This window comes from Columba livia, chromosome 14 (assembly GCF_036013475.1).
Source record: "Columba livia isolate bColLiv1 breed racing homer chromosome 14, bColLiv1.pat.W.v2, whole genome shotgun sequence".
Lineage (NCBI taxonomy): Eukaryota > Metazoa > Chordata > Aves > Columbiformes > Columbidae > Columba > Columba livia.
In genome coordinates this window covers 15,896,661-15,917,157 of record NC_088615.1, presented here as the reverse complement: position 1 = coordinate 15,917,157, position 20,497 = coordinate 15,896,661, and the positions used below count along the sequence as shown (strand labels likewise).

Here is a 20,497-nt window from a genome sequence, read left to right as displayed (position 1 = left end):
AGGAACCTTATAATTTTGAATGAGCTATCATGTTGTTTATTTCAGAGAATTAGTTTTAAAATCTCTGTAGAACTGATGAAATGTCACTATTTGGCTGAAAAGCAGGTTTCTTTAGAAACAAATTGTGAATTATCAAAAATATTTCAGAAGACTAGTACTGACATTTAAAATGTGACTTTATGAAAAATGCTAATTATGTCCATGTCTGTTTAGATATATATCATAGGACTCATTGCAGACCGTAAGTTTCAGCATTTTAATGCTGTTTTGGAAGCATATATCCAACAGCATTTTAGTGCAACACTGGCGTACAAGTAAGTTTGTTTCCTTTTCTTTTTTCTCTTTTTTTTCCTGAACCTCCACCATCACATTAGAGAAAGTAAATCCTGTTTGTGACTTTTCTGATGTAATTAATGATGACTGCTTCTTTGCTGCTGTTTGCTTATCTGGAAACAAACCTGGCTGTGAGACATTCGCATAAGTATAGACAAATAGTAATTGACGTGGGGTTAAATGCCTCTTTGGCATTCATTCTTTCTAGTCTGGATTGTGCTGTGTCTGAGCAGTTCACCTGCATCCTGTCAAATCTGTCAAAACATACTTTGCTGTAAAGCCTCTCTCTTTACATTTCTGGCCTTAACCTGAAATCTCTTAAGTGAGGACTTGAGGATATCCTTCACACATTTATATAGGTTTTTCACATATTCTTTTACAGCGAACAAACTTATAGGGAAAAAAAGTTGTTGGGAACTATCAAGCCTTCATATGCAGTTCACAGTCTGATGTTTTCACTGCATCAAACTGGAATTCTGGTATTTGTTACGCGCTCTGCTGTGAATTGGAGTCTTGGTATTAATATTTGCTATGTGATCGTGCCAGTGGGTAGATGGACAGACTTTTTGTGCTGGTTTGCTTTTTATTTTTGGAGCTTGCAGATAATACCCAGATGGGAAGACATGGATTCATAGAAGAGAATAAAAACTGTTGAATCATGTTATGCAGTAAACTGAATGCTGGATTCCTACTTTATTTTAAAAGAGTTTTTACTGATGATGGTAGGATAAAATGCTTTGAATGGTGAAGAAAGGTAACATCTTCACGTAGTGCTCATCTTGGCGTAGTGCTGTAACAGGATAGACGTATTTTTTAATCTACCTGAAGTCTTGTTCTGGCAGCTAATGGAGTGGCAGATTGAAGCAGAACTTTAATTTGGGATGCGAATAATAGATGGAAGACTTTAGCTGAAGCTTTGGAATAGCTGAGGATATCTTGTGGTGTCCTGTGCTGAATTTGCATTAGTTCCAACTCAACAGGAAATGTCAGACAGATCGTGTGTTAGAACATTAGTTTCCTAGAACTGAAAGGCAGTGGTGCACAATCAATCCTTTCTCACAATCTAGGGAAGCTGAAGTTAGCATTATTGGGCTCAGAAAGCTCTAGCTCAGCTACCTGATCTTCCTTAGTCCTCCTTCACTCCATATGTAATAAGCACATGTAATTTAATGCTTTATATTATTGTGAAAAAAGAGAAGGTTGGGTACGGAACCTCTCAGGACAGAATTATTTGCTTAAAACATTTCTAAGACTTACCCGACTGGGATTTTCAGATGACTTAATCAAAGTGGAGATGCAAAATAATGTTTATGATGGTTCCCCATATTGCGAGTTTTCTTGGCAACATAGGTTCCATCATGGAAGATGTACTCTGTTTCAAGAATCATTTATGAAATAAACAAATAGCTGTATGTGGCCTAACTCATAGTTAGGAAGGAGATATTATGTCCTAGACATATTATGACCATGTTATGATAAGGTATTTTTGCCAAACTGTATTTATTCAGTTACTATGTAGTCATATTTTTGTACCTACCTTTTAGAGTTCTGAGTGTGCTTAATGTTGACAGTTGAGGGACCTTGAGCAGACTGCCCCTGCATACAAGTTGGATAAATTTTGTTTCAACTAAGTACAAAGCTGTGGATTCAGGGAAGCTATAAAAAGGACTAAATGGAAACACACAACGGATGTCATGCCAAGAAGGCTGAGAGGCTGAAAGCGTGATATTTGGTCCTGAAATACGAGTTAAACTAGTGCAGTGGGGCTGAGGATGTGTCTATTAGTTACACAGATAGAGATGTGCACACACACACATCTACCTACCTACCTATCTACCTACTACCTACCTACCTACCTATCTACCTACCTATCTACCTATCTACCTACCTACCTACCTGCCTATCTACCCAGCTATCTACCTATCTATCTACCTACCTACCCAGCTATCTACCTATCTATCTACCTACCTACCTACTTATCTACCTATATTCTGTGCAATTCTTGAAGCTGCTATTTGCAGCATGATATTTCCAAATATCATGGTGGTCAAGTACTATTGTTTCATCAGTCCAGTTGGTGAACTGTTAAGTTTAATCAACGTACAAGTGCTGGTTTGGTTTTTGTTGTTGGTTGGTTTTATTTGTTTAGGGTATGGACTGGTAGGTTTCCATTTTTGCGGTGTTATAAGAAAAGAATCAGCCACTCATATTAAGGCTACATTACAATTAGAATTAAGATTACATTATTAATATTAGTTTAATAGATGAAATTTAACTATAAATTAAGGGAGTTATTTTTAGATTAGATTTTGCACTTTTTTTAGCAGATTGTGTGTTTAGCAAAAATATTGCCTTTGGATACAAAGCAAGGAAATGTTTAGCTATAAAGAACAGATATTGCTGCGTACCAGAATATTGTACTGTTTACATGCAGTTAATTTAAAGCATGTAGTGGTGTTTAATCACTGCTTAATGTAGGTAGGCAGAAATAACATTTTGTGTTACCTTGTGCGTGTATATGAAAAACTTCTATAAAAGTACTTTCAAGATTGTGTAAAGTTATGCTACTGTTTCAGATTTCAGATTGCTTTCTTGCTTACACAGTTAAGAATTTGCTTGTCATTTGTTTATACTGATAGAACTTGTGCAACATAAATGCAAAAATACATGCAGTACATTTTGTTGTGTGTGCTTGACTAAGCATAAACATTTATTTCGAGTAGCCAAACAAGTGTTGTGGGTTTGGTTGTTTGTTTTGTTTTGTTTTTAAGATGGTTTAAAAGATGTTCTTTAACTTCAGGAAATTAATGACTGTTCTAAAGACTTACTTGGATACCTCCAGCCGAGGGGAGCAATGCGAGCCTATCCTAAGGACTCTGAAAGCACTGGAATATGTTTTCAAGTTCATTGTTAGATCAAGGACATTATTTTCACAGTAAGTACCTCGGCTATTTCCGTTTAACTAGTAGTTCACTGTCAGAAATAGAAGTAGAACTGAGAATTAAAAAAATTGTTCCAGAACAGAGCTGTTTTCTTTGTTCTTACAAACAGAATATAAAATCTGGCATTTGGCCTAAAATACATTCCTGAGGTATGTTTTAGAGAGGGGATCTTTAAAAATCTGCTTTCTGGTTCACAGTGCTAGTTCCAGAGATCTATTTAGTGATAGCAACTGATTTCAAGGCCTGATTATTCTTTGCATCAGATGACTTGACCTAAGACCAATGGAGAGCCAATGCTGTGACAGGCGGCTTGAAGTTGGATGCTTGTCCTTGAGATTATGGTTTTCAGCGCAGACTGTGTATAGAATGATGTAATTTTCAGTAATCGGTGTGCAACTGATTTTAGGATTTCAGTTCTCCAGTTAAGGAATTTATAGGAAAGACTCAATGGACTATGTATATAGCTCACACAGGTGAGGTGTAATATTTAGAAGTGTTATTCAAATTTAGGGAAAAGAGGGATGGGGAGAATGAAGATGATGAAAGCTGGAAGGAGAAAATCATGGTAACTGTGTCCCCCACTTCGTCCACTAGCCCTTAAGGGCTCTCCCCACATCCCACAGACCCTATCCAGATTCTGTTTCTTCTTTTCTTTTTCATCTTTCTCCATTTATTCGTAGCTGGTTTCCCCCTGATGCTTGTGCTGTTGTCCCTCTGCTGTATGACAGAGGGAAGTTTTGCAGTGGCAAACTCAGGAGTATAGGTAGACAGAGTGGCTGGATGTTGTTTGTGACTGGCAGTCAACAGAACAGAAAGGTGATCTGGTTTATCTGTCTTTTGCTCAGTGGGAGCTCTGATAAAATTTTTCTGTTATTCAACTACCCATTTTTTAAAAAAATCCATGTAGTTTTATAGTTTTGTAGAATTAAGTATGTTTGATAAATTATGAAGTGTTGGTTGGAGTAGGAGTAGATTGAGAAGTTATTTGCTGCTGGAAGATAGTCCTTTAGAAATATTCTTGTCTCTAGGAATTTACTGTTTATAGATGGATACAGATAAAGGTGAAAAGCTGTATAGGGAAGGAGATGGTGCTTACGAGAATATAATATCACTAGTAGTTCAAAAGCTTTATTTTGAATATTATTAATAGGCTTCATGGCAAAAGGGGACATTAAGAGTTTTGGAGAAGGAAGCATTGTGTAGGGGATTATGGAAATTTTCCTGTATGGATAGAAGTCAGGAAGCAGAGTTTTGTTGCAGGGAGAACTTTGGTCTCCATTGTAATCCCTGGTATTGGCTGGCAGCAAAACGTGTACATTGGACAGTCTGGTAAACTAGGTTATTGCAATATGCTGCATATTCAAGTGGTTAGCTACATATATCTGCTCCTTTGAGTTTCCCCTGTAAATGCCTTATCTGGAGGTCTGAAGCTCTAAATTCTGTTGGACAATTATCATTACTATAGGCACTAATAGCTCTTGCAAATGGCAGTCTCTGGCAAAAATAACAAAACAGTGAGCAGTATAATTTCATAGTGTATTTCTATCTATAAATGTTGTGATCTAACTTTAACAGTCCATTTGCTTTTGTCAGACTGGTCACGAAAAAGAAGAAAATATGGGGGGAAAAAAAAAGACTAATTTATTTTCTTCCTGTGAGAAAATTTAGGATTTCTGATTACCGCACTTCACTTTCAAGGGTTGAGATTAGCCTTCTTGGAGACAAATATTTTGAGTTAATAGAGCTAAGACAGATCTCTAGGTCATTCTCTAATTTGATGTGCTGCTTAAGAAACTAAGATGCCTTTTTGAAAGGTAGGAGACATTACAAAATGAAATTTGTATAGGAAAGAGAGGAATAATGACTTCTAATATTAGACATAAAATGTGAGACTTTTTTAATCTCGTTGTCAAGCAAATGCATTGAAGATAACCAAGTTCTGCTTTAATTTGCATTCACTGAATCCTGTTAAAGCTATAGAGATGTAATGAAAGCACAATTTTTTTTACTCCAGTCAGCTAAACTAACGTTGTGTCTTGCAGCTGTTTGTTCAGTGACTGTTTTGTAGAAAGGTCATATGTATTAGCCAAAGGTTTACATAATACAGACTCGGAAAACATGAAATGTTTACTTTGCTCCTTTCATTGGCCTAAGGTTATTTTTGGTGGTGAAATTCATGTATGCTGTTGTGATGAAGTTGTTTCCAAGCAAATAATTAGGCATCTTTTAAAATTTCCTTTCAGAACAAGCAATTTTTAAGATGAAATTTAGCACAGAAAATTGTGTCTAAATGGAAACTAGATGGTGAATCAGGAAATAGAATTATAATTAAACCTGGCTTAAATTAGTCCTGGTGTAAATTCAAAATGCATTTTTAATACATGTTGTGTGATGCTTCTGCCTCTCTTGTTGCCCCACATGTTTAGTCAAGAAAGCTTCAGATTTCTACTTGCACTAAAAAAAGTGTTCAAGGAACTTCATCTATTTTTTTACAGCGGCGTTGTGTAGTCAGTAAAAGCTGTATCAGTACCTTAGCCAGGTAACTTTAATTAACACTTAGACTGAGGCAGTCACGTTGTTACAACTTAGTTGTACTTCATTCCTATTGAAAAACAATTTTGAATAGGCTCCACATACCATGGTATGTTAAAAAAAAATTAAATCATTTAACCAAAAACCAATCTTCTGAAATACCACTTGATAATGAAGGTGATAACTTTACTATTCAAGTGTGCTTGTACTTCAACTTATTTATTTCAAGATGCCTTTCACATCTAAGTTTTTCTTGCATGCATATTTATACAGCTATCACACCTCAGTAGGGGTGTACCTCAAGTAGTGTGTATCATATATGTTGCATGCATCTAGATATAATTTTTTTATAATTTTTATAATTTTTTGCTCCCCATGTAATGTTCTGGATCTTGGGGTTTCTTTCTAATAACTGACTTAAGTCTCATTGACAAGCATTGACCTTAGCAGTGCAGAGGCCATGGGCCTAGATAGTATCGCTCTGTGTTTTGCTTTCCTCAAAGCTTCTTGCCAGTCACTGTATGAATAACAGGGGTTGGTTTGTTTGTTTGTTTTCCTTGCTGTAGACAAAAGCGCTTGATTTGCCTTTAGTTTTCTTAAGGACTTTAGTTTGGGGTTGAAAAAGAGAAGCACACGACACTGGAACACATGACTTGAAAAAGAGGGATTTTTCTCTTCTGATAGAGAACAGAGTACATCAGAGGTGCAACATTGAGTTCACAGTATCCACACACTTCAGGCTTCTCTTGTTGCCTTGACATTTTTCTTAACTTGTTTTTCTCTAACTTTTGACAGCTCTTTCAGGTAACTAATGTGTCACCAATTTTTTTTTTCGTGTTTATGTAAGGAATATTTAGTATTAATAGCTAGTATGAGCAATACGGGAGAGATAATCTGAAAGATTCAAACTTTAGGACAGGGAATGAAGACATAATGGAGTGAGCTTGATATAAATTCACTTTTTAACTTTCAAGCATCAAGTAGAGACCTTTCAGAAAGCAAACTGGTTAATGGAGACAGCAAAAATAGTTACTTGAAAAAATGGCAATAACAGCAGAATAAAGACACAGTGATAATATGCGAAAAATGTCCTAGAGTAGCTCAGTTGTAGTGGGAAAAGAAATCAAAAGCTTTTTGCATATAAATCACTTTGAAAGTGAAGTGACTTTCTTATAAAAAAGTTCCAATCTGGGAGGTGTTCTTTAAGGGCTTCCAAAATGTGAAAATGCTTCTGTTTTTACACAATGCAGTGAAGAGCAGATATAACCCACTGGTGAAATAGCTATGGAGTTAATATTGGATCAACTGATCAACTTATATATTTTTAAGGTAATGCTAAATCTGATCCATTTAGGACTATGAAACTTTCTGATTCTGGAAGGATAACCTCATGGATCTCTCAACAGATTGTATGAAGGCAAAGAACAAACAGAATTTGAAGAATCTATGAGGAGACTCTTTGAATCCATCAACAACCTGATGAAAAGCCAACATAAAACTGCCATTTTGTTGCAGGTTGGTGTGTGATCGGAAACAAGTTGGGTTTGTTTTTTCGTGTGGCTTTGGTTTGTGCGCTTTTTGTTTTTGTTCTTTTTAAACTGAGGAAAATACTCTTAGGAAATTTGTCCTTTGTGGCTCTTGTTATTCCCCCTCATTAGAAGATCAAGTTGTCTAATAAATTTGGAAGACTAGGTTGGAAAGGTCAGGAGAAGAGACATTCATCTAATTTTATGAATGTAGCGAGTGAAAGAACCAAAACAGAGATGCTGGAATCTTTCAAGGAATCTAATGAAGTGAAGCCTCCAGTGGGAGCTGAATGTTTAATTACCGAGTTTCTTCAGGTAATGCTAAACAGAGATTGCACTGTCTTAGTTTGAAAAGTAAACATAGTATCAGCAGTTTGGAGTTCTGCTATTTAAAGCTGAAAATAGGATCCAGTTTTCCCATTCATGTCAGTCTTAGTTATTCTAAACTTTGCAATCTGATGTTTTAAGAGAACTGGAAAAGTAGGAGCTATTAAGATCACTAGTAACAAATAATTGGTATGTAGTTCTGAATTAAAATGGAAAACTATCAGAGCTTCCTGTTAAGTAGGAAGCAGAAGATTTTATTGCACAATATTGACGCTTCATGCATTTTTATGATGCAGTTATTATATTTATTTGGCTTGACTTTTCCTTTGGTTTTGTTTTGATTCGTTTTGCTGTGACTTCCACTAGAAGTAGAATCCAGTGCAAAAGTTTGTCCTGAATAAATCCTCAGATCTTGAGATGTGTTGTCTGACACTTCCTAAAGTGTTAATGTGCAACTGCAAAAGAGCTAAGAATGTCAATGCTGCTTTAATTCTATCATACCATGATTACAGGAATCTAAATGCATATGAGAATCATTCAGATACTGTCTGCTGTTATTTAACTATTCTGTAGAGGTCTTCCTGGCAATAGTTTATACATGTGGAACACACTGCATGAGAAGCAGGTGAAACTTTGGAAGAAGAAGAAAAGTCTTTACTACAAAGTAATGCTGAAAGAGAGAGTTTATATAATAATGTTTACTCTTTTGGTACTTGTACTGTATTAATAAGTTAATTAACAAATAGATCTTGGAGGCTTTCATGCTCTACCGGAGAGGCTTGTCATATAACTGCATGTCTCCCTGCCTTAATCTCGGAACGCTGGGATTGTCCATCTGTGTTTACTGTAATGAGCAGGGTCATTTCTTCTCGAGAGTGACAAGGAGGAGTTGTAGAAGACTGTTTTGCTTGCTTGCTTGTTGCTGGGCCAAATTAATGGGTTTGCAAGTGGCAATACTGAATCTGAAATGGCTGTCAGGTATGTTTAAAACCAGTTGGTATTGTAACAGTAATGGCAGTATGGCATTGGATGTACTGATGAATGTTGATTGCGTTTACTCTGATTGACATATTTCCATATTTAATGCTAGTTCTTAATATTACACTTGTTCAGCAATATACTATATCTTTTCTGATGCTCTTAGGAAATAGCAGAACCTTGAAAATATAACATCTCTTGGAAGGACCAGACAAAATAAGTCTATGCTAACTTTAATGGGCATGTAAACATGTTTCAAAGATAGACTAGCTATTTAACAGTTATGCTCTGCTCAATGCCATCTTAAACGTTAATATTTTGGTTTTCTAAGGAGTGCTGTCAGTTGTGAAAAGTGGATCGTATTTATTCATAACCATGAAGCACTAGCAGGCTTTTAAGTATCTAAATCTGTGCCAGCCACTGTAAGTTTTCTTTTTAGCTGAAACATTTCATGGCAGATCTGAGATACTGGTTTATATCATAACTTTGCTGTTGTCCCTATTACTGGTAACGTGTACCGACATATTTCTGAAAGAAACCTACAAAGAGATTGCTTTACATACAGTAAATAAAAACTACTGCATTAACGTAATGAAATTCTAGTAGGAGAGAAACAGAATGAGAAGAGTCTATTGGAAAAACAGACTATCAGAACATCAAACCAGCCTCAAATATGTCACATTTGAAGTCATCTTTGATATGAATTAAAGGGGAACATAGATTAGTAGGATCAATTAAATGAGTTCAAGTGGATTACACTCTGAAGATATCAGAGAAGAAAGTTTTAGGAGCTCTGAAGAAAGTTAAAGTAATTTGTTTTCTCATGATATTGAAACTTAAAATGAACTAGTTTGCAGAGCCTCAGAATGCAAATTCTCAACTCTTATTTCACCCTTGGTTGTCCAAATACCTTTAGCTTTAGAAGATCTAAAGAATTATTTTGAAATGTCAGCCGTTCTCTGCTAATGATTTTTTTTTTTTTTTTACTTGGAATTCGGTATTTTAGTCAGTAGTAATTTCCCTGTCATTTTTACTGATAGCAGTCATACTCAGATTTGTGTTGAATATTAATTCAGGCAGGAAAATTTTGTTTATAAAATGACATATCATGCAAAACAGCCTAGTCAGTGCCAGAAGCACTTTATTATTTCAATTTAACCTTATCTTCTGAGTGCTATCTTACTTCCTAATCTGTTATGTGCTGCATGACTTGACAGCAAGTTAAAAGTCAGCTTTTCAATCTCTCATTCTAAAGCTGGCTGAGGTGGATAGGTGCTGTGACTTACTGAATTGTTAATTTATTGTTGGTAAACTAAATATTTACATGTAAATCCAAATTAGCCTCTTGGTTTTGGTTTGTTTTACTTCTGGATTTTTGTTTAAAGGTACAGCCAGGATGCTTTTCAATTGCAGCATAGCATGAAGACTTCTTACTACAATTAGGATTATCATTTCAATATCCTGATTTAGCTGCTGTTTGAAAGCAACCATATGAACTGGAGAGTGACCTGTTTTCAGGTCCTGGGGTGTAACTTTCTAAAGAGATTGGTCCTTGTAGTCGAGATTCAGATCGTTATAAATCCACTAGTACCAGTTTCATTGTGCATGTGTATGGTAAGGATTCCTCCTTTTAAGAGACTTTTCACATATTTTTATTGTGATTGTTTAAAACCATCATTTCAAAACTTATACTGACTTACTGGTCATAGTACTGATCCTCCTACATACTAGACTTAGACCTTTTTTTAACGTATTTGGCAGGTGTGATGTTACAGCGTCGTTTCATTTATCAGTTCTTCTCTGTACTCATTGCTGATGAATTTTTGTAGTTTTCAGAGATAGGTTTTCCTGAAGTCCGTACTTCTAAGGATAGACTTCGTGAAATAAGTTTCCAGAACCTGCAAATAGTTTGATCAAGGGGGAGTCTGGAAGTGAGAGGGAGTAGGGAGGTGTTAGTACCTTCTTTCCTTTCTCTTAGCGTTAAGGGGAAAATCCGTCATTTTCTACAGATATGTTTTTTGTCTGTGTAAATTAACCTGTGTTTCTGGGAACAAAATCTGTTGAATTATTTTTAAATTTCAGATTATATGTTTTTATGAATTTGTACTGTTGATGTCTGATTTGTAGTGAGTGTGCCCTTTCATTGACCAGCTTGTACTCTCAACCTTGAATTACAAATCAAGCACCAGCTTCTTTTCCAAAAGCTGTTCTGTCTCCCAATGGATACACCACATTCAACCTACGGACGGTCTTGTCTTTTGCATATGTCAGCTATGTACAGCTACCTTGTAGGCACTGATTTTAGAAAGTAGTACTCTTAATTTTATGCGTGCTTTCAGAAACCTTATATGACATGTTCTTAAGGTCAGGGAAGCATGGGAAGAAAAAATGGTCTCTGTCATTGAAAAGTATGAAAACAATGTATTATGAAGATGCTACCTTTCTCCTCTTATTCTTTTCCACACATTTTTGACCCATCCATACTGCTGCAGTAGATTCTAAGAATTTAAAACTGTACAGAGATGCGTAGATTACTTATGAGAGAAGGTGGCTAGAAAGGTGCTGACAGTGATTGTGGTATACAATAGAGGATGGCACAGTAACTTGTTAAAATAGCCTTTTTAGCAAATAAGATTAGAGTAAGAGCACTGATGATTTCTTCCAACGTTCTTTTCATCTCATGGGTACTTTACTTTCATGAATATGCATAATGTGATGTTGCTAAAGAGGGCAACTAAGAAAATGAGCTTGGCAAGGAGTAAACGTTAAAATAAATGTAGCAGTATATTGTACACGTAAGAAATAATTTTCTGCAATGCTGTGGGCTTATCCGTATCCCACTTAAAAAATTAATCTCTGAGGTCTGAAGAGTGCAGAACATCTTGTACTGCTTACTAGGAGATTTTTATGACTTCATTAAGGGCAGTGCTCAATTGTGTCCACAGTGCATCATTTGAAGCAATCATTGCAAATGAAACTTGAGAGTTTAAAAGAATGCAGGGGATATACTTGTTATTGTACTTCACTTGGTACTACAGATTTGCAGAGCAATGACAGATAAATGCTTCCCATTTCCTTCCTCATGCAAGTGCAGAATAGGGAATATGTGGGAAGGGAGACAGCACAACAGACCAAGTGTCATTGGAGTGCTGCTTGGAATATTTTGTGGCCACTGCTGGTGGTGTCTTTTATCAAACATCTTTCACAGTAACTGTGAATTGGTGTAAAATGAAATTGGCATGCTGCCATTGTACTGTATCATCCTACAGTATTTGCTGCGTGAAGAGCAAGAAACAACACATGGCTGAAGCAAAACTGGGGCTAGGATGAGTTTCTAGCCCAGCCCAGGTATTTGTGTGGGTGCTTTCAATAGCCTCACTGTTTCTCAGTTGTGTGTGGTGGTGTTTTTTTTTTTTTTTTTAAACAATCTCCACTTCTTTTCCTCAGCCTATTTCAAGGACCTAATGATGGCTAAGATCAGCAGAAGATACAATCTTTTTGTTGAAGTGGCAACAGCTTTTAAACACGCCTTTGACCTTCCCAGGATTGTGTGTGAATGTGGGGATGAGATTTGCAGAGGAATGAGTTTATCTGAAGTCATCTTAAGCCAGCATTATTGAGCCAGTTTGACATGCTGTACGCACCCTTGCTGCAGACTAAATTCTTCCTTTTTGAAACAAGACCTGAATAGTTTGTTCATTTTTTATTTTTTAAATCTTTTTAAGTGGCTACTACAGTGGAAGCTCATAGAAATAAAATGATAGCTTTATAGTGTTTAAAAAGGTCTAAATGGGAGCCAAAGGAAGCTGTACTCTGATTGCCTTTATTCTAACCTTCCTGCCCCCAATAAAGAAGAGATTAGGTTTTTAACAAAGAGTTTGCTGTGTAGAGAAATAGAGAAGTATTGAGCCTAGACAGGCTTCGTTCTAAGGCTTCATGGCTGACTGTTTCATCTTTGTTGAAAGTTTCAGTATAGAAGCGCTGTGATGTTGATAGCTACTGAAGAAACAGTACACAGCTTCTCATTTAGTGACAAAACCAAAAGCTTGTCAAACTGTCAGCGTGTTACAATTGTAAATTGGTAACTGGAAAGAAAAATGCTTATTCCTTGGTCTTTGTCATTTCAGCTGCATGTTTCGTTAGATGTTTTATTGTGTTTTGTGGCCGAGATTCAGTAACTTGACTGCATGCAATATAATTCTGATAGATATCTATACATTTAGCTGGAATTCACTGCACAGGAGCCAAACAGTAGACACTATTTCTGATACGATATTGTGTGGTGTTGCTTAACCTTTCTTTTTTTTTTTTTCTCTCTTTAGTTGGGAAAGGGATGAAAGTGGTGCAAGAAATTACAATTGGTCTGTTTTAAAAGGATAGCAGTCATATGGTAGTATGTTTTCTTACCCTGTTTGTTCAATTTTATAAAAATCCAGACCAGTGTGACTAATCCTAAATCCTAAAAAGGATCTACTGTAGGTGACCTACTGAAATAGGATGATGGGAGGGAAGGCAGAGACTGATGTCCTGCTTCAGACCTATATTAACGTGGCCATGTTCTCCTTCTTGACATATTATGTAGCATTTTACCAAAAATACTTTTAAAACCACGTAGTCTGTTTTTGCTTGGAATTTATTACAGCCCCCAGCCAAGAAGTGTGGCATAGCCTTTTAGGTATGTAAAGTCTTTGAGAGGTACGAGTTTGTTAGTGAGAATATAAGTCACAAGTCATTTTTGTGAATGTAAAAATTATCGTAGGCAGCTCTCAATACCTAAAGTGTAAGTAGAGAAATGAGTGGACAGTGGTGCAGCAAGTGTTAAATATGTTTAACACCTTTGTGTTTTAGTGCAAGACTTTTCACTGTGTGTGCTTTCAAAAGGTATTATCAAGGCTAAATACTTTCAGCCTACAAAGGAACTTTATGACATAGTACTATATGCTAGTCTTTAAGAATGTTAGTAAATCATCACTAGTCAATTATTATTTTTGAGCCTGAAAATTACCTGCGTAAGTATTCTTGTCTTTTTCTTACAATTGTAATCTTTTAAGGTTTAATTATTCCACTACACTGTCAAAATATACCTTGGAACTCTACAGGATAAGATAGCTCAGCTACAGGTGGCTGCTTAGGGAGATGACACTTCATTTTGGAGGTTGTAGCATGGAGGGGGTTGGTCTCTTCTCCCACGTAGCAAGTGATAGGACGAGAGGAAATGGCCTCAAGTTGTGCCAGGGGAGGTTTAGATTGGATATTAGGAAAAAATTCTTCACGGAAGGGGTTGTTGGGCATCCCTGGAGGTGTTTAAAAGGTGTTTAGACGAGGTTCTCAAGGACATGGTTAATGCCAGTGTTAGGTTACGGTTGGACTTGATGACCCTGAGGGTCTCTTCCAACTAAAATGATTCTATGACTTAATATATTCTGGAAGGCATAACTTTGGGGTGGACAAATGACCGTTATCCTGACTTCTGCCTCCTCCACAGCACACTTCTGCGGTGGAATCAATACAAAGTATGATCAAGAAGCTCCTGCTTTGATCAGTGCTTGTTTTACATATTTGCATCATAGCAGCAGTCTTGGTGGTCTACAAAGAAAATATTATCTACAAAGATGGTCTGAGCCCTTTCAGTGGTCTACGAAGAGAATGCAATCCTCTTGGTGCTATTGTATTTAAGTTTCTCTGCATATCCTCAGCATAAGAGCCTCTGCATGACTGCTACTTTTTGGTGAAATTAATATTCAAATGTGATTTAAAATTTCAGTCTGAGGAACAAGTCCAAATTTATCATTGTTTGTTTTGTTGTGCATCTGTTTCAGTAGTGTGCTGTATTGTTTGTGTGCTGTATATGCAGATAAACATACAAAACTAACAATCTATGTATCAATTCAGGTTGCTGCCTTGAAATACATACCATCGGTTCTTCATGATGTTGAAATGGTCTTTGATGCCAAGTTGCTGAGGTGAGCTGCTTTTGAACGTTTAGTAGGTGTATCACATAGTGTATACAAGTATTGTCGCTGTCAACAGTGAATTCTTACTGATCAGTTTAAGTCGAAAAAGCTATGCCAGTTTGTACTGAATAAGACAGTGGTGGAACTCTGGACATACATTTTTGACACGGAGTTCTCATCCGACTTGCATACTGACAGAATTCATTATGGTGACCCAATAATTAAGCAGCACTAATTTGGTGAATGAAATGAGGAAGTGCAACAATCTGTTTTTTCCCCTCTTCCTCCCCCTCCTTTGACTAAGCCCTATTCCAGAAAACCAGATCTGATTTTAGCAGTTTGAAATAAACATCACTCTTTATTTGTTAGACAAGGATAAATTGTCTCTACCACACACACAAATATTTTTCTTCCATTGAAAACAATAGTAAGTAATAAACATTTGTAAACATGGCTAAAATCTAGCTCATCCTCATCATTTTTCTCTTGAAAGTTCTCTTTCTAACCTTCTACTGATCTCTTGTCAATGTTTGTGATATGGTAAATACATCAAAGTTTTTAAAAGAAATAAATGTTTAGAAATAGATGGTCTTTTGCTCCTTCTGTCTTCATTAACACATGATGAATTAATCTGTATGGTATTTATGACATTTGTTCTTTACATGCAGCCAGCTACTATATGAATTTTACACTTGCATTCCACCAGTGAAACTACAGAAGCAGAAAGTGCAGTCCATGAAGGAAATAGTGCGCAGCAACCTTTTTCAGAAACAAGGTAAATCTAAGATGCCTTTAAGGCTTTAAATAAATAGGTTCGAAAATATTGACTGATGTGTATTTTGTGCAACTCGTGTTTGAAATTGAGTAGCGTTAATGCTGAGAGAATGTGAATGCCAGAAGTCTGACCTCTGGAGAGGATTCACCTCTTTCTACAAGATGCGTGTTTGGCAAAACCTGATTGCTAGCCTAGAACAGTTTTTTGTATTTTTCCTATGATATAATGATTAGATGGAGGCAACTATTTCTATCATTTCAACCCATTTGTAAGCTCTGTAGTGAAACAGGAACATGAAATGGAAGCTTGTGAACACAGCTTGTTACATAAGGGTCCTGCCAGGGCACAGGAAAAAGACTGTGCTGTAGTATAGCATAGCTGCAACATAACTAACATGTTACTGCTGCCTCAGTGGTGTTACCCAGGGATCTGTTAGGGCATTTAGTCAGAGTTTCTCTTTAGGGTGATGATCTTTACAACATTGCTTTCACCCAACTAATGGCAGAAAACCAACCTTGGGATAATTGCAAGGTGTTTTATGTCTAACTGATATTTTATGATTATTTGAATTTGTTTTGTTTTCATATTGCTTGGATTTAACCTTCAAGATGTAGTTGCCAGAGGGGAAAGTCCACAACACGTATAAGGAATGTGAAAAGACCGATACCCGGTTAAGTATCTCTGATATTGTAGTACATGAAGAAACATCTATACTGTGCTACTGTAATATTGTGCACAGTAAACAGCAAACAAGTCCTTCTTCTTGTACATTGCTGTGGTTTAAAACAGAAAATTCCGAAGATGCTTTTTTTCCTCTACGTTAAATACAGTTGATTCTGAAATTAATTGGGTAGAGAACCTCTTGTGTTCGTAGGGTGTAGACAATGCCTGATTCATTACTCCAGGCAATGAGGTGGAAGGTAATTTACAAGAATGAAAGCATATGTAGTGTATCACGAAATAGGAAGCAGCATGATAATTAAAGTAGATTGCCAACAGTATCATTAACTAAAGTTCACATTTACCTAGAACAGGTAGTATTTTTTCTGCCATAAATATGGAATATATTTAACTACTTGGCTAATTACAGTGGAGTCTATTAATTTTCACGTGTTTCAAATTATCCATTTTTCCTCTAGGCTTTAGCATTTAGTCTCTTTCCATGTAGTTCATTACAGTTCCAGTTCAATTCATTTACTTGAATTCCCAATGGTGTTGTCTTTTATAGTTTAATTGGATTTCATATATTGATATATCTTTTCCTTTACTCATTGATGTTCGCAGCATTTCTAAGGAAGTAGACTTGTGAAAACATGAAAATGTGTTTTCAAAAGATAAAAAAAGCCAGTGATGTTTGTTTTTATTTAATAAGTTACACATGAGCCTGAAGTTGGAAGCCTTGAAGTCAATCTGAATTTGGTGGTATGTACTCCTAGGCATTAGGAAGTTTTCACTGTAGACTGTCATGGAATAGAGTGCTTTTGGCAAACAGTATACACAGTCCTGTTGACTGCTACTGTAATTAATCTTCAGATCAACAGCACTGCAGGACTGTTACAAACCTCTAAATTACATTGACAGTTGTTTAAGGTGGGGTTTTTTTTGTTTGTTTTAGGCATTGATTCCTTGTTCCCGCTCTGTAACTACAATATAGCTTACAGGGGTTTTAGTGGTTCAGGTGTTTGAGTGGCTGAATGTAGCAGAACTGGTGCTTTCAACTGCTTGTGTATGTTACCATAACATTTAGGAACATACTAACAGGATGTCTGATCAAATGGACAGACATTCTTATGGATTTCTCTTCAGACAATATGATGTCGTTCTCGATCAGAGAACAGGAAATGTTCTTAAACTTAATTTTTAACACTTTCCTCTTAGATCACTTGATAATTCATTATTTAAAAATATCAGAGGGAAAGAAATGGTTGTTTTGCCCTGTATAAGCATCTCTAAAGGGATTTCAAAGTCTCATTTACGATGTAAGAAACTGTCTCCTGTCATATATCTTTCATTTGTATAGCGGAATGTAATGGATTATTCTCTTCCTCTGGTGAAATTCTCTATTGGACCTACCAAAGAGCAGTTTGATTAGAATTGCTTCATTTCTATGTAAAAGTGAATTCCCTGACCATCTCTCCATTTTTGAGAGATCACCAAATTAAGACAAAGCTGTTTACAATTACAAGCTATTTTTATTGTAGTTAGTGTTTCTGAGCTTATAGTATTTGGGGATAGATTTTTATTCTAAGCTGACCGTGGATTATTCACTGACATTATGCCAAAATTTGTAAATAAGTTAATATTGGCATGAACGTTTTTTATTGGTGTGAAATGAATATAAAATGCTTGAACATATAATCAAATGTGTATGTATTCACACTGCTTTTGACTTTGTATTCTCTAGAGGTCCTCTCCTGGTTAGGAGTCTGTGCTGTAGCAGAGCACTGTGAGATCTGCTCCGAAGAATATAAACTCTAAGTAGGTCACACAGATGGTCACTGGTAGGGGTGGGAATAGAATTTCAGCCTCTTGGCTGGAAATCCAGGTCCTCTGCTCACTGTGGCTGTAGACATAGCTACTGCATGTTCAGCATATGTGAACCGCTTGCTGATTTTGGAAGAACAGCAGCAGGAGACATATGTTAGCAGTAGGGGTTAATTTGCCAGCTGCCAGAGGAAAGGCTGAGACTATAGTGGGTTTTTTTCCCTAACTGAAGAACTCTTTCTGTTGTACTATTGTTTAAACAAGATAGGTACTTGCACACCCCCATCATTAGACTGGTTTCTTAACATCAGTATGTACATTACCAGGTTTTACCTGTGAAATATTCTGACTATTTCATTCCACTTCTTTAGAAGTATTTGTAGTTGCATGTGTTGGTGATCCAGAAGAGCAAAGATTTACGTCAGATCTGAGATAAATTCCTTAATAAATAATGCACGTATAAATGTGCCCTAAATTTTTGAGGTGTAGCTGAGGAAAGTTGTCAGTAGGTCAGTACTGTGCTATGAATATTGTATGTGTGTTATTAATCATACACAGGTTAAACTATGGCATCTTTTCAATTAGGTTATGGCCCTAAATACTGTAATATTAAATATAAGCAGAACCAGTAAAATAAAACGGGTTAACTGCAATATAGCATGTGTAATATAGCATGAAGTGAATGCAAATGGGTTTAGTAATGTTATGTTTTTGTGCAGTAGAGCCTCAGCAATCTAAGATAGTCCTGCTAGACTCTTTAATGAACTTTGCTGTCTGAAAAAAAGAAAAAACCCAAACCACCACCACCAAACTCCCAAAAAACCCCAAACAAACCAGGAAGATAATCACGTGTGCTTTCATGTTCTTTGGAACATGCTTAATATTACTATTAGTAACTTTTTGTTAGACTTGACCCATTATGGCAGTTTTGGTTATATTTTTTTTTTTAAATCTTGATATACGGGGAGAAATCTAAATCAAGTTAGGTGAACTAGTTTTAACAATGAACTTTTAAATGTATGTGTAAAAAAACTCTGTTTATTATACAACTACTTCAAGGAGAAAAGAGAGAACAAATAAGCATTACAGAATTTGATATGAAGCTGTTACTTGAGCAAAATTTTGTGTGTCAGTTAAATGAAACGTGGAAACATGCAAGTTGGAATTCATCAATATTCCATAATCCAAACACAAGGCAAATTTTTAAATCTGCCAAGGAGGATATGCTGACAAGCATTTGTGGCAGACTGGCAGACTATAATGGTTGCAAGCTGGAAAAGGCAGTGAAGGTGTAAAGTGCTGTTTTGGCTACCGCAGTGATAGTGTTAGATGTTGCTCTGGCTGCTGTCAAATACACGTGGCATTGCTCAGCTCCTGTGGGGAGCGGAGAAACCTGAAGGTAGGTCTTGAAGTGGGGCAGTGGGTGTGTTCTGTAGTGCTATGCTTGGTCGCACTGGTGTGCTGTGACTGTTAATGCTGTACTCATTCTGTGTCTAATCTTAATTGCTGACACCTCCTTTGAATGGTCAGCAATAGTGTCGTGTGCTGGCTTCACAAGATCAACTGTTGTCTTTGTTTTTCCAGGAGACAAAAAGAATTTGCATTTCATAGTGCTGTCTCCAGGTGACTTATTGTACCTTCCCTTGCTGTGGCTCTTATCTAAACTGTGAAATTGGAGTTTAGATTTAGCAATGATTAAAATATATACAATTTAAAATAAATAACTTTTGGGCTCCCAGCAAAGAGTTGAATGGCAAATAATGAAGAGAGAAGGCTTTTAATAGAAAGATGCCTGCAGTTGTGAACAGATGTCCTCTGTGAAGAAGCATGGCACTTTAATTGAGTGCTGACTGCCATCACAAGTCTCTCCTCATTGAAAGGATGGCATTTGCTGTTTTTTTTTTGTTTGAAGGCTTTACTCTAAATCTGTGTTCAGGTGACATCTACGTCCTTATTAAATTGGCATGCCAGTTTTTAAGTTGGCATGAAGCCATCCTAACAGATGGATATGACTACAGGCATGCCAGGGAATCAAGAGTAGTGTTTCCTAAGGGACACAAAAGTGGTGTTAAATCTTTATTACCATTTTGGCTGCACATATGAGGCAGTCAAGAATGAAGCCCGTCTGTGATTTTTGCTGAAGGAGACCCAAATGTCTTTTTTAATGACATTATTGCATTAATGACTTAGAGTTTGAATTTCACTTAAGTGGTACAGAAGAAACCATTAGGTATCTTTTGAAGGAGAATAAAATGAATAGAGGGGTTAAAAAAACCCAACTCAAACAAAAAACAAACAAAACAACCAACCAACAAAAACCAACCAAATAAAACCCAAACACAGATTACCAAATCTGAGAACATGTAACTGCTTAATCTTTTATGAGAATGAATCTATGTGTCCTCATTCAGGAATGTGCTACCAGGGAACTTCTTTCTGAGAAGCGTGTTGGAATTTGGGGTTGATAAATACATAGAACCTATTGTCTTTTGACAGACCTTGTGAAGTAAATGCAAGATGATCAAACTGTATCTTGATGTTTTATGTGTTCAAATACAGTTGGGGCAGCACATGTCTTATTCTGGCTTCCAGGAAAAAACAAAACCACAACAAACCCAGAATGGTTGATTTTTCATGGGTTTGAAC

The 20,497-nt window shown here is 36.4% G+C and overlaps 1 protein-coding gene across 1 annotated transcript in view; it reads left to right on the top strand.

Moving 5' to 3' along the window:
- DOCK2 (dedicator of cytokinesis 2) overlaps window positions 1–20,497 on the top strand; it is a 170,603-nt gene that overhangs the window by 29,748 nt on the left and 120,358 nt on the right. The window contains exons 21-25 of the mRNA XM_065030122.1: window positions 214–314; window positions 3,134–3,268; window positions 7,214–7,322; window positions 14,531–14,601; window positions 15,261–15,367. Coding sequence (XP_064886194.1) covers window positions 214–314; window positions 3,134–3,268; window positions 7,214–7,322; window positions 14,531–14,601; window positions 15,261–15,367 — 523 coding nt within the window. The remainder of the gene's footprint in view (window positions 1–213; window positions 315–3,133; window positions 3,269–7,213; window positions 7,323–14,530; window positions 14,602–15,260; window positions 15,368–20,497) is intronic.